This window comes from Chionomys nivalis, chromosome 2 (genome assembly GCF_950005125.1).
Source record: "Chionomys nivalis chromosome 2, mChiNiv1.1, whole genome shotgun sequence".
In the NCBI taxonomy this organism is placed as follows: domain Eukaryota; kingdom Metazoa; phylum Chordata; class Mammalia; order Rodentia; family Cricetidae; genus Chionomys; species Chionomys nivalis.
This window is the reverse complement of record NC_080087.1, coordinates 83,986,422-84,012,549: the sequence shown is the minus strand read 5'-3', so window position 1 is coordinate 84,012,549 and position 26,128 is coordinate 83,986,422. Positions and strand designations below refer to the sequence as shown.

General features: G+C 52.3%; 5 protein-coding genes across 7 annotated transcripts in view; 3 read left to right on the top strand and 2 right to left on the bottom strand.

Annotated features, from left to right (window-relative positions):
* The window catches only part of Wdr62 (WD repeat domain 62), a 38,349-nt gene extending 33,833 nt beyond the window's left edge, over window positions 1-4,516 (top strand). The window contains exons 23-32 of the mRNA XM_057757614.1: window positions 732-859; window positions 1,151-1,254; window positions 1,546-1,656; window positions 1,846-1,977; window positions 2,239-2,353; window positions 2,452-2,581; window positions 2,662-2,713; window positions 2,824-3,489; window positions 3,945-4,102; window positions 4,194-4,516. Coding sequence (XP_057613597.1) covers window positions 732-859; window positions 1,151-1,254; window positions 1,546-1,656; window positions 1,846-1,977; window positions 2,239-2,353; window positions 2,452-2,581; window positions 2,662-2,713; window positions 2,824-3,489; window positions 3,945-4,102; window positions 4,194-4,454 — 1,857 coding nt within the window. The 3' untranslated portion in view covers window positions 4,455-4,516. The remainder of the gene's footprint in view (window positions 1-731; window positions 860-1,150; window positions 1,255-1,545; window positions 1,657-1,845; window positions 1,978-2,238; window positions 2,354-2,451; window positions 2,582-2,661; window positions 2,714-2,823; window positions 3,490-3,944; window positions 4,103-4,193) is intronic.
* Window positions 4,517-6,839: 2,323 nt separating this feature from the next.
* On the bottom strand, window positions 6,840-13,096 carry LOC130866177 (DNA-directed RNA polymerase II subunit RPB9). 3 transcript variants are annotated; one of them, XM_057757423.1, is made up of 6 exons: window positions 12,685-13,091; window positions 12,552-12,606; window positions 12,307-12,380; window positions 12,145-12,219; window positions 12,006-12,057; window positions 6,840-6,866 (listed from the first exon to the last, which is right to left on the bottom strand). In XM_057757423.1, exons 1-6 carry the CDS (start codon window positions 12,741-12,743, stop codon window positions 6,855-6,857), a joined length of 327 nt encoding a protein of 108 aa, XP_057613406.1. In that variant the 5' UTR covers window positions 12,744-13,091; the 3' UTR covers window positions 6,840-6,854. The 3 variants fall into 3 exon arrangements, with proteins under 3 accessions (XP_057613406.1, XP_057613401.1, XP_057613395.1); XM_057757418.1 differs by lacking the exon at window positions 6,840-6,866 and adding an exon at window positions 11,617-11,704 and having other exon boundaries at window positions 12,685-13,096; XM_057757412.1 differs by lacking the exon at window positions 6,840-6,866 and adding an exon at window positions 11,738-11,835 and having other exon boundaries at window positions 12,685-13,089.
* Window positions 8,849-11,690, top strand: Ovol3 (ovo like zinc finger 3). Its single transcript, XM_057757397.1, has 4 exons — window positions 8,849-8,942; window positions 9,017-9,081; window positions 9,755-9,956; window positions 11,482-11,690. Exons 1-4 carry the CDS (start codon window positions 8,849-8,851, stop codon window positions 11,688-11,690), a joined length of 570 nt encoding a protein of 189 aa, XP_057613380.1.
* On the bottom strand, window positions 11,773-13,167 carry LOC130869051 (DNA-directed RNA polymerase II subunit RPB9-like). Its single transcript, XM_057761153.1, has 7 exons — window positions 13,062-13,167; window positions 12,685-12,784; window positions 12,552-12,606; window positions 12,307-12,380; window positions 12,145-12,219; window positions 12,006-12,057; window positions 11,773-11,835 (listed from the first exon to the last, which is right to left on the bottom strand). The coding sequence occupies exons 1-7, from the start codon at window positions 13,165-13,167 to the stop codon at window positions 11,773-11,775; spliced, it is 525 nt and encodes a 174-aa protein (XP_057617136.1).
* Window positions 13,168-13,328: 161 nt separating this feature from the next.
* On the top strand, window positions 13,329-19,105 carry Tbcb (tubulin folding cofactor B). The gene is made up of 6 exons (XM_057757282.1): window positions 13,329-13,495; window positions 13,795-13,938; window positions 17,412-17,508; window positions 18,092-18,283; window positions 18,649-18,721; window positions 18,841-19,105. Exons 1-6 carry the CDS (start codon window positions 13,382-13,384, stop codon window positions 18,953-18,955), a joined length of 735 nt encoding a protein of 244 aa, XP_057613265.1. The 5' UTR covers window positions 13,329-13,381; the 3' UTR covers window positions 18,956-19,105.
* The last annotated feature ends 7,023 nt before the right edge of the window (window positions 19,106-26,128 follow it).

Genomic DNA, 26,128 nt, shown 5'->3' with positions numbered 1-26,128 from the left:
CCAGAACAGGCCCTTCTAAGTGGGGAGTATTCCAAGTGGGTAGAGCCTGGATTAGCCTCTCCCTGCCTCTGTGACCTGGTCTAACAGGCTTGCCTCTCTCTTAGAAAACTAAAAAAATTATGTTCCCCGCTTCAGAAGACTCACAGATCCAGGGCTCAGCTCTTATCTTCTTTTCTAGAGGGCAATCCTTCCCTGTCCTACTACATACATGTCCTCAGCTACCCGCGTCACCAGAGTTCTTGCCACCCTAATCACACACAGCATTCTGTATCTCCTAGAAAACCTCTTATGACCCAAGTCTGAGGGAGCCCACGTTCTGACCTCTCCCCATGAACTGGTTTGCCAGTGTTCGTTGTTGTTTTGAGGCAGGGTCTCATCATGTATCTCTGGCTGGCCTGGAACTCAGAGACCATCTACTTCTGCATCTGAGTGCTGGGATTGAATGTGTGTGCCACTGCATCCACCAATAATGCTTTGCTTATTCTTGGCTACTGCTCTGTGAACAGAGTAGGCCTCTTCTGGTCCCAGGCTGTACCTACTCCTTATCTGTAAAGGGACTGTTGATGCCTGGCAGGAGGAGATCTGGTTGAGCGGCACACTTCACACTCTTCCTGACTTGGTGTCTGGCAGTGGGGCCTGTGGGATCATTCCTCTGCTAGTTGTAACAGCTGGCAGCCTTTGAGGGCATGGGTGTTCTGACCCCTCAGAATGTCTCTGCTCTTCACTCTCAGTCAGAGAGTCCCCAGGAGGAGCGCCGAGGACATCCCTCCTTCCTGCCTCTACAGAGAGAATCCACTGAGACAAGAGAACTCATCGTCTGCTCCCCAGAGGCAGAAGTGACAGTCACAGGCATGCACAGGTGAATGTTCTATGTACCAAGGGAAGCCATAGCTGGAGAGAAGGAGCCCCTTGTGATGGGCCCAGCCTGGAAAAGCCCTTTGCTCTTCCAGTGGCCTGTGGGAGTGGGCGTGGGTGCACATGGGTCAGACGGACTCAGCTGCAGCCTCAGTTTTCTTGGTCCCAGGATAGATGAGGGGTTCTTGTAGGGGCAGGAGAAACTGAGGTGTGCTCTAGGAGCCGGGCGTGAGCGCCAGGGCTCTGGGCACGGGCCAGCTGCTGACACCAGTCTAACCCCACCCCGATGGTGCAGTGAGTACTACGAGAAGGAGGCCGAAGCAGGACCTGAAGAGCCCCAAGGCGACTCCTATCTCAGGGTCTCCTCCGTCAGCCCAAAGGATCAGAGCCCACCTGAGGGTGAGTGGGGAGCCACAGGTGCCCTGGTGGCCTGCGATGGCGCCTTCTGGGCACTGGTAGTAACTTTGGCCCAGTTCTCCAACATTCATGATGCCACAGAAGATCAATGTGTCTCCTGCTGTCCCGAGGATGCTGAGCAGTCAGCTCTGTCACTCAGGCCATGAAAGTGTGGAGCAGTACATGTCTCCGCCATCCTCCACATGGGGAAACAAAGCCCAGAGCAGCTGGGTCATTTGCCCTGCTCACCCAGGACAGGCTCCTAACCCCTCTCCCCATGCTCTATTCCTTCAGACTCCGGGGAGTCGGAGGCTGAATTGGAGTGCAGCTTCGCCGATGCCCATTTTTCAGCTTCACAGACTGACTCTGGTCCTCGCCTCACCATGACAATGCCCCATGAACCAGGTAAGTCAGGTGTAAACGCCCTGCAGCCCTGAGCTTTAGTTTCGTCAATGGAAAACTGGCATGTCCTTCTCAGCCTGGTGGCAACTAGGTGTGTGGCAAGTGAGTCTGGATCTCTCCATTGTTAAACAGTGGCGTCTGCCATGACTCATAGTGCTGACAGCGCCTCTCTGCACCCTGCCTCCCATGCAGAGCACCCAAGTATAGAAGAGCTTTCCCAGCCTGAAGTGCCGGGCCTGGCCAGTGGCTCCTTACCCCAGACCCCTGAGCAGGAGAAGTTTCTCCGCCACCACTTTGAGACACTTACTGACAGCCCTACTGAAGGTAGGACCTGACCTGCACCCAGGTTGTGTGTGTGTCTGTCCAGTGCCGGGCATAGTGTGGCGACTCCTCTCAGGGTCTCCTCCATCAGTTCAGAGGACAGAGCCCACCTGAGGGTGAGTGGGAGCAAGCGGGCATCCTTGTTGTGATGGCCCCTGGTAGGGTGAGGAAGGCCAGGAGGGATGGAAGGCAGACAGTTTGACCTCTCCACACTTGAGGCATGAGAGATGTGGCCAGGCCTGAGACTCCATGGCTGTCTTCTAGAGCTCTTTCATGGGTCAGTGGCAGACATAAAGATCTCAGAGACTGATGACCATCTCTTCAATCCCCGGCTGAGTATCTCCACCAAGTTTCTCTCACGCCTCCAGAAGACCTCCAGGTAGAAGCTAGCGACCCTCATCCTCCCCTCTCTCAGCCCCGTGGTGACCCCTTGGTAAGGCTTCATGAGCTTCTCTTTCCCACCTACCTTCTTCCCAGGCTCCCTCCTCGGCTGCCCCTGCACCTTACGAAGTCTCTAGAGGTCAAGCCTACAGGCCAGGGGGGCAGCCAGCCCAGAGCAGGGTCCCTGAGAGCAGGTACTGGCTACATGTCCGCAGATGGGACCAATGTGAGTATTGGGGTCACTCTCTTGGGACACAGGACTACAGGCCAGGAGGCCTTGTTCTTACCACAGAACTGCGCTTGCAGGTCCTCTCTGGGCCGAAGGCTGAGGAGACCCCAGAGGCCTCTTGTTTACCAAGTAAGTGTCCCTGTCCCAGATGAACAGCCCTGGGTGCCCAGCTAAGCCATGGGAAGTATCCGTTCAGACTGAAGACGAGCGTGCAAGTGAACCATCTGCTTCCCTCACAGGCCTGGCATCCTGTGTCCCTTCTCCTTCCATGCCACCCACAGACAGAAAGCCTCCAACACCCACATCTGTACCTACCCCAGTCCTGGATCAAAGTGCCTGTGCCCCCTCTACATGTTCTTACCTGGAGACGATGACTAGCTCACATGCCGAGATACCACGTCGCATCTCTCTTGGGGACAGTGAGGGCCCTGTGGCAGCTGAGCTATCCAGGTCACTTCACAAACCCTTATCCTTGGGAGAACTGGCTTCCTTGGACCAGGAACCCCAGGCTGTCCCCACCACAGTGACACTCACTTCTAGCCTCGGAGGTCAAGAGCCTGCCGTGCCTTCCTGGGGCAACCATGAGGCCCGAGCCAGCCTGAAACTGTCCTTAACCAGCATCTGTGGCCAGTTCCTCACCTCACCCCCACTGGAGCCACCCACCACATGTGTGAGGTCTCAGGAACCTGTGGATGTCCAGCCTGCTATGGCAGTCACTGTAGCCAGCTTCCAAGCACCCAGCCCTGTAGATGTGAGCACCCTGAGACTCCACAGCTCTGTGTTTCTCCCAAAGACCTCTGCCTCTGGGCCCCTCACCCCTCCTGGCCATCCCAACAACCTCCAACTTCTAGAGACCAGGTCTAGGCTTCCTGGTAGCGCCACTGCTCTCCTGGAGCCCACCCCCGGTGAGTACTGCCTGAGTACTGCCACGGGGTACAGTAGAGCCCTAGCCCAGCCTGCACTGCTGGACTCCTCTCCCTAGCCATGGGGACTCTGCTGCTCATCTGTTCATTCACTCATCTACATAGTTAAGGGCAGACCTGGGCCATCAGACGGTGGCAAACAAGAGGGCAGGGAGTCAATTCCTATGCTAGGGGAGATACCCAGATCAAAATCAAACACATCACAAGGTGATAGCTACCTAGAAAAGTAAGAGAAGGGGGTTGGCAGTGTAGCTTCAACTTTAGGATGTCAACAAAGGGATTTAGGGAGTTTATGCCCGGCAGAACCCTGTGAGGAAGAGGAACCTCGGGGACTGAAGAAAGTGGTCTAGGGCCTAGAGTCGTTAGCCCAGCCACCTGGCCTCTCAAGCCATCTAGAAAGTAAGGCTATCTTGGTCATTCACTCTTCTCTACCCCAGGCACACCAAGTGGGATCCCAGGCAGCCCTGGACACTGCGGGGAGCCTGGGCTACCTGCTGAGGTCCTGCCCCCACCACTCCCTGAGCTGGGCACTGTAGGATCCATCTTGCGCAGGCTGCAGACTGCCTTTCAAGAAGCCCTTGACCTTCACCAAATGGTAAGCTAAGGAACCCAGGGCAGGGTAGGAGGATGGCAAAGGCTCCCTTGGCAGTACCTGGATGTCTCCTGACAAACTTGTCTCCTTACAGTTGATCTCCAGCAACCAGCTGGGTGCTGAGCATCAGCAGGCACAGAGTGAGCTGGCCTCCACCTTCCACTGGATCCACAGCCAGCTGGAAGCCAACTGGATGGCTGCAGCTAACTCAGCTCCACCCCAAACACTGCCTAGCCCTGCTCTGCCGTCCCCACCTACACTATGTCCCCTGGCCAGCCCGAACCTGCAGGCCCTGCTGGAGCACTACTCTGAGCTGCTGGTGCAGGCTGTGAGGAGGAAGGCAAGGGGTGACTGAGAACCGCAACCCCTCTACCAAATCCCTGCTGCACTGGAGAAATAGATTTTTATGCAAATAAACTGACTACACTAAATAAAGTTGTTTCCTGGAACCTGTGCTATCTCAAAGCCCTCGCTGGATGCAGAGTCCGCTGCATGAACGAAGCAGTCTGGACACTCAGCTTGGCTTCAGCACTAGGCCTGTTCTGTGGACGCTGACAGGGAAATGGGACCAGCAGTAACGATGAATGCCTGGCCTGCTTTCCCGTGCAGCCTGTCCCCAGCATACTGAGCTACTGCAGGGGTCGTGTGTGTTCTTTGCTCATTGGAGCCCAGCTGTACCTAGGGAGGGGCTAGCCACCTTAACCCTATAGGTACTTACAAACCCACTGGAGCCACTGGTCATCATGGGTCTGACCCTGTTCTCAGTGCATACAATCCTAGGCTAAATCCACACCGGAGCCTGCATGGTCTAGGTTGCTGCTGTCACTTCTGCAGCAGGGGAAGTGGGAAACAAACACCACTGAACAATCAGCAGTACCCCAAGCCACCCAGTGCCCGGGAATGGGACTGTATCCAGCTTCATTCCGTGAGCCACCAGCTAGCTCCCTCAGGCAGTAGGCAAGCAGACACATAGTATATCCCTAAGAAGGCCAGCCGGACAGTGGTGACACGCCTTTAGTCCCAGCACTTGGGAGGCAGAGGCAGGCGGATCTCTGTAAGTTCAAGACCAGTCTGGTCTACCGAACAAATTCCAGGACAGGCTCCAAAGCTACACAGAGAAACCCTGTCACGGGGAGGAAAAAAAAAAGGCCACTTGTGACCACACCCAGCTTCATCCCATCCACTCTTGGGAAGGAAGGTCTGTGGGCCTGATCTTGTTGAAGGTCTCTTTGTGGGTAGTCACAGGAGCTCTGATTAAGATGATGATAGCCACAGGGGCTGGAGAGGTGGCTCAGGTTAAGAGCACTGGCTGCTCTTCCAGAGGTCCTGAGTTCAATACCCAGCAACCACATGGTGGCTCACAACCATCTGTAATGAGATCTAGTGCCCTCTTCTGGCCTGCAGGCATACATGCAGGCAGAACACTGTATACATAATAAATAAATCTTTAATAAAAAAAAAGAAAAACCAGCTGGGCGGTGGTGGCGCACGCCTTTAATCCCAGCACTCGGGAGGCAGAGGCAGGCGGATCTCTGTGAGTTCGAGACCAGCCTGGTCTACAAGAGCTAGTTCCAGGACAGGCTCCAAAACCACAGAGAAACCCTGTCTCGAAAAACCAAAAAAAAAAAAAAATAATATTAACAATTTATGTAAAAAAAGAGAACAGCCAGGCGGTGGTGGCATGCACCTTTAGTCTCAGCACTTGTGGCAGACACAGGTAGTTCTCTGTGAGTTTGAGGTCAGCCTGGTCTCCAGAGTCAGTTCCAGGACAGTCAGGGATACACAGAGAAACGTCTCAAAAAAAAAAAAAGCAAAAATCAAAACCAGCTCTTGTTAGACCTGAAGTCCGCTGTCCAGCAGCTTGACCTTTACAAGCTGGCTACAGGAGGCATGGAAGCGTACATAGGGCACCTGAGAAGGAAATAGCTCTCCCCACTCGTGTGTCAGCCCCTCCTTTGCCATCACCATCTGTGCCCCGTACCCACACTTGGCTTGAGACACCAACCTGCACAAGGGCACCGATCATAGTATAAAGTCCAGCAGGTGAAACATGGAGTCACTTCAGCCCCATTTCTCAGCCAGGTCAGCGAAACTCAGAGCCTGCCCAGCCACTTCAGGACTGGGTATGGCCACCCTTGGCTGACGTCACACTGAGCATGCGCTCTGTGGAGACTAACACACCATAGCAGAAAGACACTTTACACCCGAATGCTGAATGGAGAAGCTGAGTGTGGACAGCACACACCTGTAATTCTATTATTCTAGCACATGGGAGGTAGAGACCAGAGGATCAGGAGTTCAAGGCTAGCCTCAGCTACATAAGTTTGAGACCAGCCTGGATTGCATCAATCTCAGCATTAAAAAAAAAAAAAAAAAAAAAAAAAAGACAGCAACAATAAAAACAAGTTGAAGAGTTGGCTCCACAGTTAAGAGCACAAACGACTTTTCCAATGGGCACAAGTCTCACTCTTGACACCCACACCTGTTCACATCCACCTGTAACTCCAGCTCCATGGGACCCAATGCCTCTGTCCACTGCGGGCACCTGCATTCTCATGTACCTTCACACAAACACACGCACACAAAAGTCATGTTTTTTAAAGGCTCCTTGAGAGGCAACTTGTTCAGGTCCTACACTGTAGGACGTGCAGAGACAGCATGGCAAAGCTCAGCATGCAGGCGGGAAGCAAGCTTTACCCTTGTAGGCCATGATGAATCCACAAGACCAACTCCTGTGCCAGTCACCTTCCCATCCTTATGAAAGTACCTGAGAAACAGGAAAGGTTTGTTTAGGCTGTGGTTTCCAGCTATGCTTGACTGCCACTTTGCTGTGGGCCTCAGACAGAGCAGAACTTCCTGGATGTGGCAGAGAAGGCAGCTCATCTCATGGTGGCCAGCAGCAGAGAGCCAGAGAGAGGTCTGGGGACGGGATGAGCTCTTCATAGGTACATAATTCAGTGCCCCGCTTCCTCCAGCCAGGCCTCACCACTTAGTTTTACCAATTCAAGAATGCCATCAAACTCCGAGTCCGCCAGTGGATTAATTCATGGGTGAGCTTGGAAGCCTCATGACCTGATCAGTTCTCAATTGATTCACCGGCACATGAGCCTTCGGAGAACTTCTTACTCACATCTTAACACAAGGAATGCAAAGGAATCTTTCCTGGAGTGGGATGTAATTTAATAGAGAGCTAGCCTGGCACCCCCTAAGCCCTGGGCTCCATCCCCAGCACCACAGAGAATGAGTATGGTAGCATATGCCTACAATCCCAGCACTTGAGAGGTAGAGGTAGGAGGATCACAAGTTCAAGACCATCCTGGCACCTGGCAGTGGTGGCACACGCCTTTAATCCCAGTACTGGGGAGACAGAGGCAGGCAGATCTCTGTGAGTTCGAGACCAGCCTGGGCTACAAGAGCTAGTTCCAGGACAGCCTCCAAAGCCACAGAGAAACCCTGTCTCAAAAAACAAACAAACAACTTTAATCCCAGCACTTGGGAGGCAGAGGCAGGCGGATCTCTGTGAGTTCGAGACCAGCCTGGTCTACAGAGCTAGTTCCAGGACAGGCTCCAAAACCACAGAGAAACCCTGTCTCGAAAAACCAAAAAAAAAAAAAAACAAACAAACAAAAAAGACCATCTTTGGCTACATAGTAAGTTGGAAGCCAGCTTGGGATGCGTAAGACCCTGTTTTTGTTCTATTTTGTTTTACAAGGGGTGGTGGTGGTAAGATGGCTCAGCAGGTGAAGGCATTTGCCATGCAAGCCTGGTGACCTGAGTTCAATCCCTTGAACCCAGGTTTTAGGGCTTCTATTGGTGTGAGTAAAACGAAATTGGGCTGGGTGGCACACATCTTTAATCCCAGCACTTGGGAGGTAGAGACAGGAGGATCTCTGTGTTTGCGGCTAGCCTGGTTAACAGAGCAAATTCCAGGGCACACAAGGCTACACAGAGAAACCCTGTCTCAAACAAAGAAACAAATAATAAAGCAGCAAAGATAACTGTGGGGAGAGTGTCCAGTATTGACTCCTAGTTCAGACATCAGATAAGGATCAGTCTAGAACAGCCTACCTGGAGTGTAGTAAATTCCTGGCAGCTCCAGGGATTGGGGGGGTCCTGTGAACTCACTAGGAACTGGACTGTTGACAAACCAGCATTTTAATGCCCTAAGCTAGAAAGATGGATGCCATCTTCAGAAGTCTGAAGATCAGAGAGATCTTCCTGCCTGAGGAGGTTCGGCTGTCACCCTACACCCGTGGCACAGAACAATCACAGCTGTGCCCACCCGCATCCTTGGACAGCTGTGTGATTTGAATAACCAGGCAGACTGATGATGTGTGTGGAGGGGAACGGACACGGGCTGATTTGCCTGGTAAACCATCCCTGGAGTCCTTCACCGTGCCAGGACTGGGGCCATGTATCTTTCTTCTCTCCAGACTCAAGCATAGCCTAGGCTCTTCCCTCACTCAAGCCTCTCTGGGGGTCCTCTAAGCGTCTCAGCCCCTGGAGATTGCAGTGTTCCTTGGGAGCCTGGCCTAGGGAAGGAGCCATAATGACAGGCCCTGGAGCAGAGGTAACAAGAGCCAGTTAAGGCTGCTCCCCAGGCTTGTCCCAAAATTTGCATGAAGAGAATGAGGCTCCTCCGTGGGTCTCCTGACCTCACCTAGCTCTGCATAGTTCTGGGCTGAGGTCTGACAGGGAGCAGACAGAGGAGGCAGTCGAGTGGGGAACCACTGCACCATCCTGACAGCAATGCCCCGGGTCTTCCTTGTGAGGAGCCGCCGTCCACAACCACCTAACTGGAGCCGTCTGCCTGACCAGCTCCGGGGAGATGCCTATATCCCAGGTATGCACCTCCCTGGGCCTGGCCATGACGGGCCAAGGAGACACAAGGAGTCACCCTCTGGCTTCTCTCCCCAGACTGCTGCAGCCTGGCAGTGCCACCAGCGCACAGATCTCCTGGTCTGAGAAACACTTGGGCAGCGGTGAGTCTGCAGCTGGCACGGGGACAAATTTCCATCCGCATTTGGGAAGCTGGCTGACCCTTACTCCAAGCCCTGTTGCACACACTTCCAGCCCAGAACCTTCTTCACTTGGCATGCCGCTCCCTTCCCAGCAGCCAGCTCAGTCTAGTCTCAGTTAAGACCCGCACTCCGGGGGGGCGGGGGGGGGCGGCTGTAGGACCCTGCTCCAGGGAGCTGTGTCCAGTGGGTGCAAACTAGGCGGAACGTGATTTACATCAATACTGGGTAAGGTAACAGAGATGGGGGCAGGGGCTCTGCTGGCTTAACCTCCCAGGAAGGCCAGCTGTGCTGTCTTTGAGAGGCAGGAAAGTACTAGTCAAAACCCAGAGAGCTTGGGGTCAGCTCGGTATCTGAGAAGCCAGCACTGAGCAAGGTGCTGAGGATCCAGCAGAAGGGACTGACGCCCACTTCCTCACGGAGCACAATAAAACTAGGAAAGCTTGTATCAGCAAAGTGTGTTCCTGGCAATGGAGGGACATGGTCAGTGATGGGATTGGTTAAGGAAGGTCTTGAGAAGAGGGTGGCACCTGTCCCCACTACCCACAGACTCTCTTCTCATGGTCCTCAGCTGTTAGAGTAGCGGAGCCTGGGCAGGATCCAGCTGGCCCGGCTAACTCCTGCACCCCTCTGGCAGTCCTCACAGGGAACCCTGACCGCTGCTCCCAGGGCCCCGGGGACACTTGGCTGCCCGCTTTGCCCCAAGGCCTTCCCACTGCAGCGCATGCTGACTCGGCACCTCAAGTGCCATAGCCCGGCACGGCGCCACGTGTGCCGCTGCTGCGGCAAGGGCTTCCACGACGCCTTCGATCTCAAGCGCCACATGAGGACGCACACGGGTGAGCGACAGCAGGGACAATGAGGGTCTTCCGGACACCAGATGGGGATGGCAAGAGAATGAACCAGAGGGAGATGCATGGGGTATAAGGTCCCAAGGGGGTGGGGAGTAGCAGGGACACGTCACGAGAGACCAGAGACATGATGCACCTCATAGGGGGCGGGAATAAGATGGCAGCAAGACCAGCCTGGTCTACAAGAGCTAGTTCCAGGACAGGCTCCAAAACCAGAGAAACCCTGTCTCGAAAAAAAAAAAAAAAAAAAAGATGGCATTAAGAAAGGGGTCAGGCAGAGGGTAGAGCTAGTTCCAGGACAGGCTCCAAAGCCACAGAGAAACCCTGTCTCGAAAAACCAAAAAAAAAAAAGAAAAAAAAAAAAAAAAAAAAAGAAAGGGGTCAGGCAGAGGGTAGAGATGGGTGCTGGCTACAGAATTCAGGTTCTGGGGCCAGCAAGATTTCTCAGTGAGTAAAGGCAATTGCTGGCAAGCCTGACGACCTGAGTTCAATCCCCAGGACGCAGGTGATGTAGAATCAGACTCCCTCAATTGCCTTCTGACTTGTGCCATGGCATTTGTGCACAGGTTCACTCTCATGCACACACAAACACACTAAACAAAACATAGTTAAAAACCTATGCCAAGCTTGGTAGTATTTGCTTTTAATCCCAGCTGATCTGAGTTCCAGGCCAACTAGGGCTACACAGAGACCTTGTCTCCAAAATAAATCAACAGGACTGCAGGCGTGGCTCAGTGGTTAAGAGCATGGGCTGCTCTTCCAGAGTAGCTCGGTTCCGCTCCCAGCACCTACATGGCAGCTCCCAGGGGTCTGTTATTTTAGTTCTGGAGGACCCTATGCCTTTACACAGACAAACATGTAAGCAAATACCCAATGCACATAAAATAAAAATAAATCATTAAAAAATAAATCAATCAGCCGAGCGATGATGGCGCACGCCTTTAATCCCAGCACTTGGGAGGCAGAGGCAGGCGGATCTCTGCGAGTTCGAGACCAGCCTGGTCTACAGAGCTAGTTCCAGGACAGGCTCAAAAGCCACAGAGAAACCCTGTCTCGAAAAACAAAAACAAAAAAATAAATAAAATAAATAAATAAATCAATAAAGCCGGGTGATGGTGGCACACACCTTTAATCCTAGCACTTGGGAGGCAGAGGCAGGCAGATTTATGTGAATTTGAGGTCAGCCTGGTCTACAGAGCGAGTTCAGAACCACCAGGGCTACACAGAGAAACCATCTCACAACAGAACAATAAACTTTTGGAATCCAGATTTAGAGCAGTTAAGGGGACTTCCCAAGTTGCTCAGGGCCCCTGCCTTTCTCAGGAGAGCTTCCCCATCCAAGGTCTGGCTCCTGTTGCCTTAAGGAAGGGATAGCAGATGGCTGGTGGGCTGTGAATGTCAGTGTCTGCCCAGCCTGGAATAACGACAGGAAATGCAAGGTGGGAAGTCCACCTACAGTTTACAGCCCAAGCCTAGAGTCGGCAGCCATTGCCCCTGTCTCTCATCTTTACAGGAATACGGCCGTTCCGCTGTGGAGCCTGTGGGAAAGCTTTCACTCAGCGCTGCTCCCTTGAAGCTCATCTTGCCAAGGTGCACGGGCAGCCGGCCAGCTACGCTTACCGGGAGCGCAGGGAGAAGCTGCACGTGTGTGAAGACTGTGGCTTCACCAGCTCTCGGCCTGATGCTTACGCACAGCATCGCACGCTCCACCGCACACCCTGATATACCGGCGCTTCCTATCCACAAGACGAATAAACGGGAAACACTAGTATAAAAACTGGCATTTATTATAGGTGGGGAAGGGTCATTCAGTCCAGCGGTGGCCGCAGTGTGGGGCGGTGCATACGTAGTAGAGGCGCATGGCGTCCTGGCAAGAACGTTCAATTAGAAAGGGTCTGAGCCCAGGGGACAGTAGTGTGGGGTACCCCAAAAAAGGAACTTTCCGATCTTGATTCGAGGAAGCATAGGATCAGCCTCAAACTGGCGTTCTCACCCCCTGGGGAACCACTCAGTCACCTAGGAAGGTGGCCCACTCACCTCAGCTCGGGCACTGTGGGACTGGAAGAACACTGCCTCCTTGTGGCCACACCTACGGGGACGGTTCAGTTACTAAAAGTGTGAAAAGACCCTCGTCATCACCAGGGGACAGCCACTCTCTTTTCCCCAGGCCACTCACTTCTGGCAAGGGTGGTCCTCCGTCCGAGGTAGCGTGGGGTCCTGCGACACGTCTGCGATGATCTGGGTCAGCTCGCTGCAGGGATGGGGAAGCGAGTAATTACGGTTAGACTGGGTGTCCCAAGAGCATACCCGTGCCCCAAGCCGGGGTCCCGCCACTCACTCCACTTCGTGCGTGATTTTGTTGACGTAGATGCAGCTGTTGTCAGCTTCCTGCTGGTAATCGCAATTGCGGCACTACAGCGGTGGGAGGGGTGTCACAAACATATCAGAGGAAAGGAGCTCAGGATGATCCCCGGAGGGGAAGGGCAAGAAGGAGAGAGGGTGCATTGAGAGGCAGTTAAGAGGCAAAAGCGTGGGACCCAGCAGGGAGCGGAGAGGAGGGCTGAAGAGGGGGCCGGCACTCACCGCGTACAGCAGAATGCGGTTCTCCTTGTCCTCCTTGGGGTACAGCATGTTATTACTGTGGGGAGAGGGAGGTCACAGGTCAGCCCCGAAGCCAATCCTCACTGCTTTGCCACACCAGCTGCCCGGGACTCACCATTCCTGGCAGAATCGAATACCCACGAAGCCCGGCTCGTAGGTCCCGTCCGGTTCCATAGCGACGGGCTTGTCGAATCTTCCGCGCTTGCGCGGCCGCTCTACGGACCGCGGGAAGGGTCAGGCCGCGGGCAGGGGCTGCGCGCGCACGCGGGCTCTCGCTCTTGCGGGGGGGTCTGGCTGACGGCTTGCCGCAATCCTTTGGTACCCTCTGGTAATCAGTCCCGATTTCGGAACCTTGCTTCTCGATTTACAGAGTAGCACGGACCTAGGACAAGGGGTGAGACTAGGATGCGCAACGCCACCCGCAAGGCACTGAGCTTAAACGGAAGAAGCCTTCGCTCTCTTCTTGGCGTCAGGCACATGCGCCGAGCTTACTCATGGCGAACCAGGCTAACTCCAGCCAGTCTTTCTTCTTGGCGTCCTCCTCCTCCCGCCCTCCTGGGCGGCTTACCGTGCAGCTATTGGAAGAACCGAGAGGCATGGACGCCCTCTCGGGATTGGCTGGACCTGCCCGAGACTCAGCCTGGAGGTGGAGAACGGACGATAGCGATTGGCCGGTCGTGTTTGTTGGAGCGCTTGTATTGGCCAGCTTCGGGACCAGGGGTGGGACTGATATCCCAGAAGCAGCGGCGGCCACTGCGGAGCCGGTGTGAGGCTGCTGAACCGGATCGCGGGTCACTACAGAGCGCGGCGAGATGGAGGTGACGGGGATTTCGGCGCCCACTGTGACGGTTTTCATCAGCAGCTCTCTCAACAGCTTCCGCTCGGAGAAGCGGTACAGTCGTAGCCTGACCATCGCAGAGTTCAAGGTGTGGCCTTGGGGGCGGGGTCCGGGGCGGGGCCTGAGGCTAGTGGGCGGAGCTTGAGGCGAGGCTGCAGAGACTGGCTACCAGCCTCCGGGGCGTGGGAGCCCCAGAGAAACAGTCCACAGGGTAGGGGCGGGACCCGGGAAAATCAGGTGCTCCATAGAGCCGAGGGGGCGGGACCCAGAGGGGACTGTGCTGGGTCCAGGCCTTTGGGAACAGCAGCGACGCCATCATAGCTGTTGACAGGAGCCTGAAAGTGAGGCCTCTGACAGCCTTTCCCCTCTCCTACCGCCTTGCCGCAGTGTAAACTAGAACTGGTGGTGGGCAGTCCTGCTTCCTGCATGGAACTGGAGCTGTATGGCGCCGACGACAAATTCTACAGCAAGTTGGATCAAGAGGATGCATTGCTGGGCTCCTATCCTGTAGATGATGGCTGCCGCATCCATGTGAGGCCCCCCCTTCCTGGGACCCCACACCACGTTCATTCGTTTGTTTATTTATTGAGCAAATACTTGCTGTGCTTTGCCGGGTGTGATAACTAGTATAGGCCTTGCCCTCATGAACCCCCAGTTAAGCCTGGTGAAAAGCAGTGTTCAGTAGACAGTGACAGACCAGAGTTGTCTGGACCCGGTTAGAGGCACCCTGGGGGAGTGGTCAAATACAGGAGAGGCACTTGACTTCACTTGGGGACGTTAGAAAAGGCTTCCTGGAGGAATGGATGTTTGAGCTATATCCTGAGGCTACTTACATGGAGGGGTACAGAGCGCTAAAGAATTGTGAACGACCAGGAGCAGTCAGGCTAGCCAGGCTGGGAGAAGCAAGAACACAAAAGGCCTCTTAGACGTCCGATTCTAGCTCTGCCTCCATTCCCTTTCCTGTCTTGTGTTGTATTCTCTGTCCACAAAGTTCACTTCCATAAACCCACATGGCTGAGCCTTCTGATCTTAAGAAGTTCCTCCAGCGCTGGAGACAGTGGGCACACCTGTAATCTCAGCATTCAGGAGGAGTTAGGAGGCAAGCCTAAGATAAACAGTGGTACTCAATTAAAAAACAAAATAAACACCAGGCGGTGGTGCAACACGCCTTTAATCCCAGCACTCGGGAGGCAGAGGCAGGCGGATCTCTGTGAGTTTGAGGCCAGTCTGGTCTACAAGAGCTAGTTCCGGGACAGCCTCCAAAGCTACAGAGAAACCCTGTCTCGAAAAACCAAAAAATAAACAAACAAGCCAGGCAGTGATGGCACACACCTCTAATCCCAGCACTTGGGAGACAGTGGCAGGTGGATCTCTGTAAATTCAAGGCCAGCCTGGGCTACGCTAGTGAGTTCCAGGATAACCAGGACTACACAGTGAAACCCTGTCTCAAAAACAAATAGGAGCTGGTCGCAGGAGCCAGTCAGCCTGAGATCAGTTCCTGGACCCTCATCAAGGAGAGAACCGTTCCGCAAAGTTGTCCTCTGGCCTACACACACACACAATGGAAGGGCCAGGTGTGGTGGAACCACAAGGCCTAAGCTCAGTTGTTAGCACAGACAAGAAAATGGCCTTCCAGACAGCACCTTTACGAGTCAGCAGTTTCATGTGTTTTGTTTTTATTTATCTTGTGCCATGGTGCACACAGGTATGGTTTTCTCCTCTGCGTGAGTCTTCAGTTGCCCTCCGAGGACTGGGTTTGCCATCAGCACCTTTGCCCTCTGAGCCATCCTGCTGCAACTGTCCTTCGGTTCTTTCCCTTTTTCGCTGTTTTGGTTTGTTTTAGATTTATTCATTTTGTTTTATGTGTGTGAGTCTTTTGCCTGTATGTGTGTCTATGCGTAGAGGCCAGAAGAGGACATTGGATCCCCTGGAACTGGAGTTGCAGGTGTTGTGGGCTGTTATGTGGGTGCTGAGAACCGAACCTGGGTTCTGCAAGAGCAGCCAGTGCTTTCAACTGCTGAGCCACCTCTCCAGCACCTCTTGTTTTTCTGAGATAGTTTTGTGCTTCCCTGACTGGCCTCAAACTCCCTGTGTAGCCACGGCTAGCCCTCTGTTCCTGAGCTTGTCTCCACATGCCAGGTGGAGTTAGATAACTTAGTATAAAAAGTTGACCTCTCTTTCTCCTTTTTTTTTTTTTTTTTTTTTTTTTTTTTTTGGTTTTTCGAGACAGGGTTTCTCTGTGGTTTTGGAGCCTGTCCTGGAACTAGCTCTTGTAGACCAGGCTGGTCTCGAACTCACAGAGATCCGCCTGCCTCTGCCTCCCAAGTGCTGGGATTAAAGGCGTGCGCCACCACCGCCCGGCTCTTTCTCCTTTTTTAAAGCATATTTTGAGTTTTCTCTTTGCTCTTAGCTGTTCCCATGCTCTAGCATATCATGGGGCTTTCTCACTGGTCTGGCTTTTTGTCGTCTCCCTGATTAGAATTCTGGGAGGGCAGAAGTCGCTCTTGCTGTAGGTCAGTGCTGTATCACCAACTATGGGAATAGGGCCCAGCACAGACAGGGTCCTCCATGAATCACCGAGTCTCTGCTGATTCATTGACCCCCAGAATAACGCCAGGACTGTGGTTCCCTTATCCCCGTTTGTGGGAGAAGGAATTGTTGCTGTTGTTTCGTTCTGTTTGTTGGTTCTTATGCAGTTTGATTTCTGTGTGTGTGTGTGTGTGTGTGTGTGTGTGTTCTCCAGACTGTACTTGTCCTTGAACTCGCAATCCTCCTGCCTCTACCTCCAGAGTGCTGAGATTATAGGCCTGGGCCGCCCTCCCAACACTGGAATTTACTCTTTCTTTCTTCCTTTTTTTTAAAAAAAAAAAAAAAAAAAAAAAAAAACACAACAAAACTTTCAGTGATTCTGACTTTTTTTTTTTTTTTTAAGTTTTTCGAGACAGGGTTTCTCTGTGGTTTTGGAGCCTGTCCTGGAACTAGCTCTTGTAGACCAGCCTGGTCTCGAACTCACAGAGATCCACCTGCCTCTGCCTCCCAAGTGCTGGGATTAAAGGCGTGCGCCACCACCGCCCGGCCTGACTTTTTTTTAAAAAGATTGGAGTTACAGACGGGTGTGAGCTGTCGTGTGGGTGCTGGGAATTGAACCTGGGTCCTCTGGAAAAGCAGCCAATGCTCTCAACTGCTGAGCCATCTCTCCAGCCCTGGAATTTACCTTGAGGGTGAACTCTTGGTAGAATTTTGACCTGGGTCTGCCCTGGCCACTAAGCCTGGAAAACTGGTCATTTTTTTTTCTGTTCAGGTATCCTGTTACTGGTTCTTCAAACATCTGTTTTGGGTTGGGCATAGTTGCGTGACATAACCCAGAAGGCCTGTGTTAGCCCTACCCACGGGGTATGGTGGCATTAGCTGAGTGATCACAGAACCAGACAGGAAAATCTGTGGGAATGAGGGCTGTGCAGGAGAGCTTGGCATCTCGGGTGCTGGGGAGGCTGGGCCTTCAGTGAGATCTGTGAGGATTTCTGGGAGCAGGTGTCGTGCGGCTTCCGAGAGCTATTGGGGAGGACAGTGGACATTAGGAGGGCGCTGAGCATGAGGGGTCTGCTGTGCCTCGGGTGTTCATGGCACCTCAGGTTGTAGGCGGGAAGCCAGATGGAGGACAGGCAGAATAGGGAAACCAGAGACCCAGATGATCCTGGTTCTGGAGGTGGGGACCACCCTCAGAGGAAGGATGTGAGCCAGACTTGAGATCTCCAGCTGGTTTCAGGAGATGTTGACGCCAGCGTGTGGAGGACATCTGGGGGCACATGCAGTATTCAGGGGCTGAGCTGGGGGTGAGGAAGGGGAGTGGCCGGTGTCTGTTCTGCTGTGCTGGTGGCGGGCAGGGGAGGAGTGTGGCTTCTGCTAAAGTCTCCAGGACTGTACCCAGTGTGTGACTTGATGCCAGCATCCCAGGTCTTCTCTAGCGACCCCATTCCCCACTGACCCCCCTCCTCTTACCAAAGGTCATTGACCACAGTGGCGTCCGGCTTGGAGAATATGAGGACGTGTCCAAGGTGGAGAAATTCGAGATCTCATCAGAAGCTTATGACCGGAGGCAAAGTACAGAGTGCTTGGGCCGGGCTGGAGGGGGCGTGTGGGGTTCAGAAGGCTGGGAGAGACAGTGGGGCCATCACAGGCCAGGCAGCAGGAGCAGGCCTTGGAGAGTGGGAGGTGGGACTCAGAGACAGACACTGGGAGATGGATGAGTCAAGGCAGCTGGGGTAGAGTGGCCCTCATGGGGTTAGGCAGGCAAAGGGGCCTCTGAAAGACGGGGACTCGAGGTGGGTTGGGGATTGGGTTGAGGGAGTAGTGGCAAAGATGGCATGGGATGTGTGCAGGGTGGTGTGGCATTTGGAGCAGGCATCTGAGGAAGGTCAGGGTGGGTAGACAGGGGAGCATTTCAGGAGCCAGATGAAGATGAATGGGGTACCAGACCGGGGTGTGTGTGGAGAAATAGGGTCAGGTGAGGGACGGGAGGCAGATGGGGGTAGGAAGAGGAAAGTAGGGGAGAGGCTTGAGGTGGCGGCAGCTCTTAAACACTCAGAATAGAATTTCTGCATGAACGCTGGCCTTTGTGAGAGGAACGTGCTCTGAAGATCAGGTTTGACCCTGTCCCCCATCCCCGTCCCCACCCTGCCCACAGACACAGTTCGGTCCTTCATGAAGCGCAGCAAGGTAGGCCCGTACAATGAAGAACTTCGGGCACAGCGAGAGGCTGAAGCCGCCCAGCGCCTCAGCGAGGAGAAGGCCCAAGCCAGTGCCATCTCTGTGGGTAGCCGTTGCGAGGTGCAGGCACCTGGCCAGTCCCTTCGCCGAGGCACTGTCATGTATGTAGGTAGGTGTCTTTCTGTCACTGTGACTGGAAGCTTGACAGAACATTCGGAAAGATGTCTTTTGGCTCATAGTTTCGGAGGGTTCAGCTCATGGCCATTTGGCTCCATGCACTTGGTCACAGCATCATGGAAGACCAGGCTGGCCTCAGTCTCCCAAGTGCTGGTATTAAAGGTGTGCACCACCTCGCCCAGCTCCTATGGAATCTATGCAGTCAGTCACTAACCTGAAGCCTGGCTTATCCATGCTACATTGCCCATTAAGCAGTGGAGGTAGGAGTCTGTCTCCATGGCAGCCCTTCTCCACCAGGAAGCATGAGCCAGGAGTGAGCTCCATCTAGAGGTTTCACCTGATTTCTCTCCTGGGCAGGACTTACAGATTTCAAGCCAGGCTACTGGGTTGGTGTCCGGTACGACGAACCCTTAGGGAAGAACGATGGCAGGTAACGTTGACCGCTGCTGTGTGTGCTTGTCCGTGTATGTGGGAGCCCTCGCACGCTGGCTCGTGGAGTGGTAGCCGCCCCTCAGCCCCTCACTGCTGCCTTCCCGTCCTGCCCTGCAGTGTGGATGGGAAACGCTACTTTGAATGCCAGCCCAAGTACGGCGCCTTTGTCAAGCCGGCTCTTGTCACCGTGGGGGACTTCCCCGAGGAGGACTACGGGTTGGACGAGATGTGACACTGAAGGAAGGACGTGGTCCCCTGCTGTGGCCCTGACAGGGCCCCTCTGTCTGTCCGCCTGTGGCCCTTTCCTTCCCCTGTTTAATATTATTCACTTCTGTCTGCTGTTGACTTTTGAGATTTGTGCATTAAATTAATCAGAACCCAGGAGGATGTGGGAGTCTCTTGATTCGGGAAGATCATGGTAGTGATTCATGGTGGGCGGCGGTGGTGGGCACACCTTTAATCCTAGCACTTAGGAGCAGAGGCAGGTAGAGCTCCAAGTTCAAGGCCAGCGTGGTCTACAGAGTGGGTTCCAAGAATAGCAAGAAGTACATAAAAAGACCCCTTCCAAAAAAAAAAATCTGGATGAAGGGGTGGCACCTAGGCTCCTCCAAGAGATGGCTTTACAACTTTTGTATTGCTTGTTTTTTGAGACAGGGTCTCTCTGTAGGTTTAGAGCCTATCCTGGAACTAGCTCTTGTAGACCAGGCTGGCCACAAACTCGCAGAGATCCGCCTGCCTCTGCCTCCTGAGTGCTGGGATTAAAGGTGTGCGCCACCACCACCCAGTGGATTTACATCTTTTTACTTACAATAATATCCTGAGCGCTGGAGAGGCGGCTCCTGGCTAAGAGTGCTTGCTGTGGGGCTGGGGAGACAGCTCAGTGCTCAGTGGTTAGACCTGGGTTCAATTCCCAGCACCCACATGACAGCTCTCAACTATCTATAATTCCAAAATCTGACCCCCTTACACAGACATCCATGCATGCAAATAAACTTAAAAAAAAGTGTGAACCTTATAGAAGAGAAAGTGGGAAGTACACTTGAACACATTTGGCACAAGGAACCACTTCCTAAATAGAACTCTAGCAGCACAGACACTGAGAGAAACAATAAATGGAACCTCCTAAAACTGAAAAGCTTCTGTAAAGCAAAGGACACGGTCAACAAGACAAAACGACAGCCTACAGAATGAGAAAAGATTTTCACTAACCCCACATCAGACAGAGGACTAATCTCCAAAATACACAAAGAACTCAAGAAATTGGACACCAAAAGATCACATAATCCAATAAAAAAAAAAATGGAGTACAGACCTAAACAGAGGAATCTAAAATGGCTGAAAGACACTTAAGGAAATGTTTAGCATCCTTAGTCATCAGAGAAATGCAAATCAAAACAACTCTGAGATGCCATCTTACACCTGTAAGAATGGCCAAGATCAAAAATACTGATGACAATTTATGCTGGAGAGGTTGTGGGGAAAAGGGAACACTTTTTTTTTTTTTTTTTTTTTTTTTTTTTCGAGACAGGGTTTCTCTGTGGTTTTGGAGCCTGTCCTGGAACTAGCTCTTGTAGACCAGGCTGGTCTCGAACTCACAGAGATCCGCCTGCCTCTGCCTCCCGAGTGCTGGGATTAAAGGCGTGCGCCACCACTGCCCGGCCAAAAGGGAACACTTCTGCATTGCTGGTGGGAATGCAAGCTGGTACAACCCCTCTGGATGTCAGTGTGGCGATTTCTCAGAAAATTAGGAAACAACCTTCCTCAAGACCCAGTAATACCACTTTTGGGTATATATCCAAAGAATGTCCAATTGTACCACAAGGGCATGTGCTAAACTATGGTCATAGCAGTTTTGTTTGTAATAGCCAGAACCTGGAAACAACCTGAATGCCCCTCAATCGAAGAATGGATAAGAAAAATGTGGTACATTTACACAATGGAGTACTACACAGCAGAAAAAATAACGACAGCTTGAATTTTGCAGGAAAATGGATGGAGCTAGAAAACATTATTTTGAGTGAGGTAACCCAGACACAGACAATTATCACATGTACTCACTCATAGGTGGTTTTTTTTTTTTTTTTTTTTTTTTGGTTTTTCGAGACGGTTTCTCTGTGGCTTTGGAGCCTGTCCTGGAACTAGCTCTGTAGACCAGGCTGGTCTCGAACTCACAGAGATCCGCCTGCCTCTGCCTCCCAAGTGCTGGGATTAAAGGCGTGCGCCACCATCGCCCGGCTCATAGGTGGTTTTTAAACATAAAGCAAAGAAAGCCAGCCTACAAACCACAATCCCAGAGAATTTAGACAACAGTGCAGACACTAAGAGAGACTTACATAGATATAAGCTACATGGGAAGTAGAAAGTAGAAAAAGACAAGATCTCCTGAGTAAATTGGGAGCATGGGGATCTTGGGGGAGGGTTGAAGAAGGGAGGGGAGAGACAGGGAGGGGAGCAGAGAAAAATGTAGAGCTCAATAAATATCAATAAAAAAAAAGTGCGCTGTAGCAGAGGACCAGCGTCCATCCCAGCACGCAGCTCATGAAGGCTCCCGTCAACGTCCTGCAAACACAGTCTACATACGGCTTCCTCTTAAATACTCTGCTGCTGTAACAGCCAAGACAACGGGGCTTATGAGGATGAAAGCTCAGGTCCGGCTTTGTTGTTGTTGTTGAGACGTAGTCTGGCCTGGACTTACTGTGTAAGCCAGGCTGGCCTCAAACTCAGAGATCCTTCTTAACCGCTTTCTTCCAGGTGCTAGGAATAAAGGCCTGTGTAACCACGCCCTTTCTCCTAGGTGTTAGGAATAAAGGCGTGCGTAACCACGCCCTCCCTGCAGCTTGACTCACTTTCTTTAGGGGCTCACATACTCACTAGTATGATGATCTCCGTGTCAGCAGCCGTCTCTGTACACCTTGGTGTATTCCCATCCTCTCCTACCTCACATCCAGAAGCAGCCTTTAAGGAAGAGCACCAGAGCTGGTCATGGTAGGTCACTGAAGTCCTAGCATTCAGGAGGCGGAGGCAGGAGGTTAGCCTTGGTGATTTGGAGGACAGTCCGGGTTATGAGGAATTCCAAACCTGCCTTGGCTGGAGTACAAACCTGGAAGAGGCACAATTCAAAACTTATTCCGAACTCATTGGCCAGGGTGTTGTCATGTGACCCCCATGGTAAAACTAGGAGAACCTGGAGTCAGGCTGTTAGCTCAGGCAGCTGTGAAGGAGGGAGGGCGCTGGTGAGATCCGCTGCAGACCCGCACCCGAGGGACCTTTGCATTCTAAGACTTGTTCTTATGTTTTGCCCACAAGGCAGAAAAGGGCATCAGGTGCCCTAGAAGTGGAGTTACTATTGGGAGCCACCAGGCAGGTGCTGGGAATTGAACCCAGGTCTCTGGAAGAGCAGCCGGGGCTCTGAACTGCCTAGCCATTTCTCCAGCTCCGCTTGGTGTTTTAAGGAAGTAAGCCAGGCCAGGATTGTGGTACAGGCCTGCCATTCTCCCTCCTCAGACAGGTCTGGGCTACTCAGTGAGCCGAAGGCCTCAAAACCCACAAAGAAACCTGGGTGGGTGGTGGCGCAGGGCTGCCTTTAATCCCAGAACCCAGGAGGCAGAAGCAGGTGACCAGCCTGATCTACAGAGTGAGTTCCAGGACAGCCAGGGTTACCCAGAGAAACACTGTCTCAATAAACCAAAAATCAGAAGAGAAAAGGAACATTAGCAAGCTTCGGCTTCAATTCCAGCACCCACCTGGTGGCTCACAGCCACCTACAACTTCAGCTCCAGGGGATCCGACGCCATCTTCTGGCCTCAGACGGCACTGCAGACATGTGGCACATATACATACATACCCCCCCAAAAAAAACTCACACACATAAATTTTTTTTTAATATTTATTTATTATGTATACAATATTCTGTCTGTGTGTATGCCTGCAGGCCAGAAGAGGGCACCAGACCCCATTACAGATGGTTGTGAGCCACCATGTGGTTGCCGGGAATTGAACTCAGGACCTTTGGAAGAGCAGGCGGTGCTCTTAACCACTGAGCCATCTCTCCAGCCCCACACATAAATTTTTTAAAAAATTAAAATAAAAAGAGGGCTGGGAATATTGCTCGGGGCAGAGTATTTGCCTGGCATAGGTTCCCATCTCAAGGAGAGAAAAGAGAGAGAGGAAGGAAGGGAGGGAGCAAGGAAGGAAAGCACTGGAAGTAGGCAAGTAGCACGAAGCCATTCTTTGTACCATTGCGCAGCCTGGAAGAGACCGCTGCCCTCAGGCTTATGATGTGTGTGCAGCCCTGCGTTCTGGAGAGTGAGTCACTAGGCTTGGGCCTGCATGTAAAATATTAACCCTCATTAGCTCTTTCAAGGGATTCTAGGTAGAACAACTTTTTGGAAGATGGCTTAATTGTTTAATTGCTTAATTATAACTCCTGAAGGAGGAGCTAGCCGTATTGGGCTGGCGGGGGCGGGTACAGTAAGAAGGAGGAGCTAGCCGTAATGGGCGGGCGGGGGCGGAAACAAATGTACCCGAGGGCTGTGGTGTTCTTGGGCGCACAGCCGGTGGCACCTACCCCCACCACAGAGCATGTAGACTCACTCTGATAGACTCAACCCAGAGGGCCAACCCCAAACAGATACAAGACATGGTTTGCACAAACTGCCTACAGATTTGCACAAGCCACATACGGACCACACATACTGAGTGCCATCAGACATCACAAGAAATAGATCCATAGGATATGCTGGCGCCCCTCCCCCTGCCCACACACACCCCTAGTCAGCAAGCAAGAGGTATGCCCAACTTCCCGACCAGCTTGTTGGTGACTGTGACAAATATGGACGAGAGTTTTTTTCTCTGTGTGTGCACGTGCGTGTGTGTGCGCACGTGTGTAAGTATACATGTGGGTATGTGTGCGTCTGCGTATATGAGCATGCATATGGAGGTCCGAGGTTAATGTTGGGAATAATCCTCTGTTGCTCTTCCCCCTCATACTTCAAGGTATGTCTCTCATTCAAACCCAGAGCTCACTGATAGTGGCTAGTCTTGCTAGTCAGCTTGCTCTGGAGACCCCAACCCCACCCCGTGCCCCCCCTCCCAGGCTAGAATGACAGGCAGGCCCACCATGCCCACCTAACATTTACAGGGGCATGCACACTCCAGTCCTCAGACGTGCAAACACTGTACACAGGAAAGGAGCCTGGCCATAGCTCAGTGATCCGAAACTGGCCAAGCAGCACGAGGTCCCGGATCCGACCCCTAGCTTTCCAAACAGGGAAAACGAGGAAAGGCAGGGCTGCAGAGATTTCCATCTGTGACTACTTGACCCTCGTTGTTATTATCTCTGCCTGTGGTAAGACAGCGTCACAGCAAGGAGCCCGTGGCAACGCTGCTTATCTCTCAGTAGCAGGGGAAGCAGAGGGGGTGGGGGGGGAGCCAGGATCCCACCAGCCCCTGCAAGTGTGCACCACCATGTCTTTCCTTCCTTCAACTAGTCTCCACTTAAAGGTTCCACAATCAATAGTGACACTGGCTGGTGACCAATCTTCAGCCTAAGGGTCTTTGGGGGACACTTAGGATCCAAATAACACCTGCCAGCCTGAGTTCAGCAAGAGAGCTCACCCTCAGCACCAAGGACCCGAGCTCATATGTACTCCATGCGATGGGGCTAAGAAGGAGAGGAGGAGCTTGTGCTCTCCGCTGGTACACTCCAGGTCAGAGTCACAGTTACCACACACAAATCTACCAAGCTCCAGCACAAACTTTCCGGGAGTGCTTCAAAAGTGTCCCAGTTAGTGCTGGAGAGATGGCTCAGTGGTTAAGAGCACCAACTGCTCTTCCGGAGGACCCAGGTTTGATTCCCAGCAGCCACAGGCTTAGTCAAAAATACCTGGAAGTCCATGCATGTGATACACAGACATAAATACCGCACAACACGTAGATTTTAAAAGAATAATTTATATATGCATTGGTGTGAAGGTGTCCCCTGGAACTGGACAGTTGCGTGCTGCCCTGTGGGTGCTGGGAACTGAACCCCGGTCCTCTAGAAGAACAGTCAGTGCTCTTTTTTTTTAATATTTATTTATTTATTATGGATACAATATTCTGCCTGTGTGTATGCCTGCAGGCCAGAAGAGGGGACCAGACCTCATTACCGATGGTTGTGAGCCACTATGTGGTTGCTGGGAATTGAACTCAACCTTTGGAAGACCAGGCAATGCTCTTAACTTCTGAGCCATCTCTCCAGCCCCCATACAGATATTTTTTAATGTCAAAAAATAAAAAAATAGCTGGGCGGTGGTGGCGCACGCCTTTAATCCCAGCACTCGGGAGGCAGAGGCAGGCGGATCTATGTGAGTTCGAGACCAGCCTGGTCTACAAGAGCTAGTTCCAGGACAGGCTCCAAAACCACAGAGAAACCCTGTCTCGAAAAACAAAATAAAAAACAAACAAACAAACAAATAAATAAATAGAAAATAAAAAAATAAAATTTTTAATCAGACGGTGGTGGCGCATGCCCAGTATTCGGGAGGCAGAGGCAGAACTCTCTGTGAGTTCGAGGGCAGCCTGGTCTACAGAGTGAGTTCCAGGACTGCCAGTGCCACACAGAGAACAAAGCCCTTCTCAAAAAGCAAACAAAAAGTTTAAAAAATGAATAAACCACAGAGAAACCCTGTCTCGAAAAAACCAAAAATAAATAAATAAATAAAAAATGAATAAAAAGAAAAGACTCATGGTTGTGAAATGGTGAGCTGACAGTGAACGGGCTGATCCGTGTGTGTGTGTGTGTGTGAACACCATCACTGGTGAGCTGACAGTGGACGGGCTGATCCGTGTGTGTGAGAGCCTTCGCTGGCCATGCAGTGCAGCTTCTCACGTGCCCTAAGCCAGCCCCCAGCCACCAAACCACCACCCCATTCTCTCACTGCTGCTCTCTGGTCACACAACTACCCCTGAGCCACCCTCCAGGAACAGACTAGCAATTTATTTGTACATTTAGTTAGGGGTTTTTTTGTTGTTGTTGTTTTTATTTTTGTAACGCTGGGTATTGAACCAAGGGCCTTGAGCATTCTATCACTGAACCAAATTTTTTATCTCTTCTTAGGTTTTGTTTAAAAATTTAAAATTAGCTGGGTGGTATATGCCTTTAATACCAACACTAGAGAGGCAGAGACAGGCAGATCTCTGAGTTCAAGGACAGCTTGGTCTACAGAGTGAGTTCCTGGATGGCTAGGGCAGCTGCACAGAAAAACCTGTCTTGTTAAAATAAATAAATAAACACCCAAAATAGCTTCAGGAGGTCCCCCAAACTGACCAGATACACTAGGCTCCTCCCAAAAGTGTATTTAAGCAGTGAAACCTGCTGCATGTCAATCAGACAAGCCCAGGCTTCTGCAAGAAGCAGAGATCA

What these genes read in the sequence shown, in the direction of transcription:
- Ovol3 (XM_057757397.1), top strand. Translation starts at nt 8,849, where the DNA reads ATGCCCCGGGTCTTCCTTGTGAGGAGCCGCCGTCCACAACCACCTAAC. An exon ending in GGGAGATGCCTATATCCCAG is followed by an intron (nt 8,943 to 9,016) that starts GTATGCACCTCC and finishes TTCTCTCCCCAG; the next exon opens with ACTGCTGCAGCCTGGCAGTG. An exon ending in TGAGAAACACTTGGGCAGCG is followed by an intron (nt 9,082 to 9,754) that starts GTGAGTCTGCAG and finishes CCCCTCTGGCAG; the next exon opens with TCCTCACAGGGAACCCTGAC.
- LOC130866177 (XM_057757412.1), bottom strand. Translation starts at nt 12,743, where the DNA reads ATGGAACCGGACGGGACCTACGAGCCGGGCTTCGTGGGTATTCGATTC. An exon ending in AAAATCACGCACGAAGTGGA is followed by an intron (nt 12,220 to 12,306) that starts GTGAGTGGCGGG and finishes CCATCCCTGCAG; the next exon opens with CGAGCTGACCCAGATCATCG. An exon ending in GAGGACCACCCTTGCCAGAA is followed by an intron (nt 12,058 to 12,144) that starts GTGAGTGGCCTG and finishes CCGTCCCCGTAG; the next exon opens with GTGTGGCCACAAGGAGGCAG.
- LOC130869051 (XM_057761153.1), bottom strand. Translation starts at nt 13,167, where the DNA reads ATGCCTCTCGGTTCTTCCAATAGCTGCACGGTAAGCCGCCCAGGAGGG. An exon ending in ACCGCATTCTGCTGTACGCG is followed by an intron (nt 12,381 to 12,551) that starts GTGAGTGCCGGC and finishes CCACCGCTGTAG; the next exon opens with TGCCGCAATTGCGATTACCA. An exon ending in CCCACAGTGCCCGAGCTGAG is followed by an intron (nt 11,836 to 12,005) that starts GTGAGTGGGCCA and finishes CGTTCTTGCCAG; the next exon opens with GACGCCATGCGCCTCTACTA.
- Tbcb (XM_057757282.1), top strand. Translation starts at nt 13,382, where the DNA reads ATGGAGGTGACGGGGATTTCGGCGCCCACTGTGACGGTTTTCATCAGC. An exon ending in TGACCATCGCAGAGTTCAAG is followed by an intron (nt 13,496 to 13,794) that starts GTGTGGCCTTGG and finishes GCCTTGCCGCAG; the next exon opens with TGTAAACTAGAACTGGTGGT. An exon ending in AGCTTATGACCGGAGGCAAA is followed by an intron (nt 17,509 to 18,091) that starts GTACAGAGTGCT and finishes CCCTGCCCACAG; the next exon opens with ACACAGTTCGGTCCTTCATG.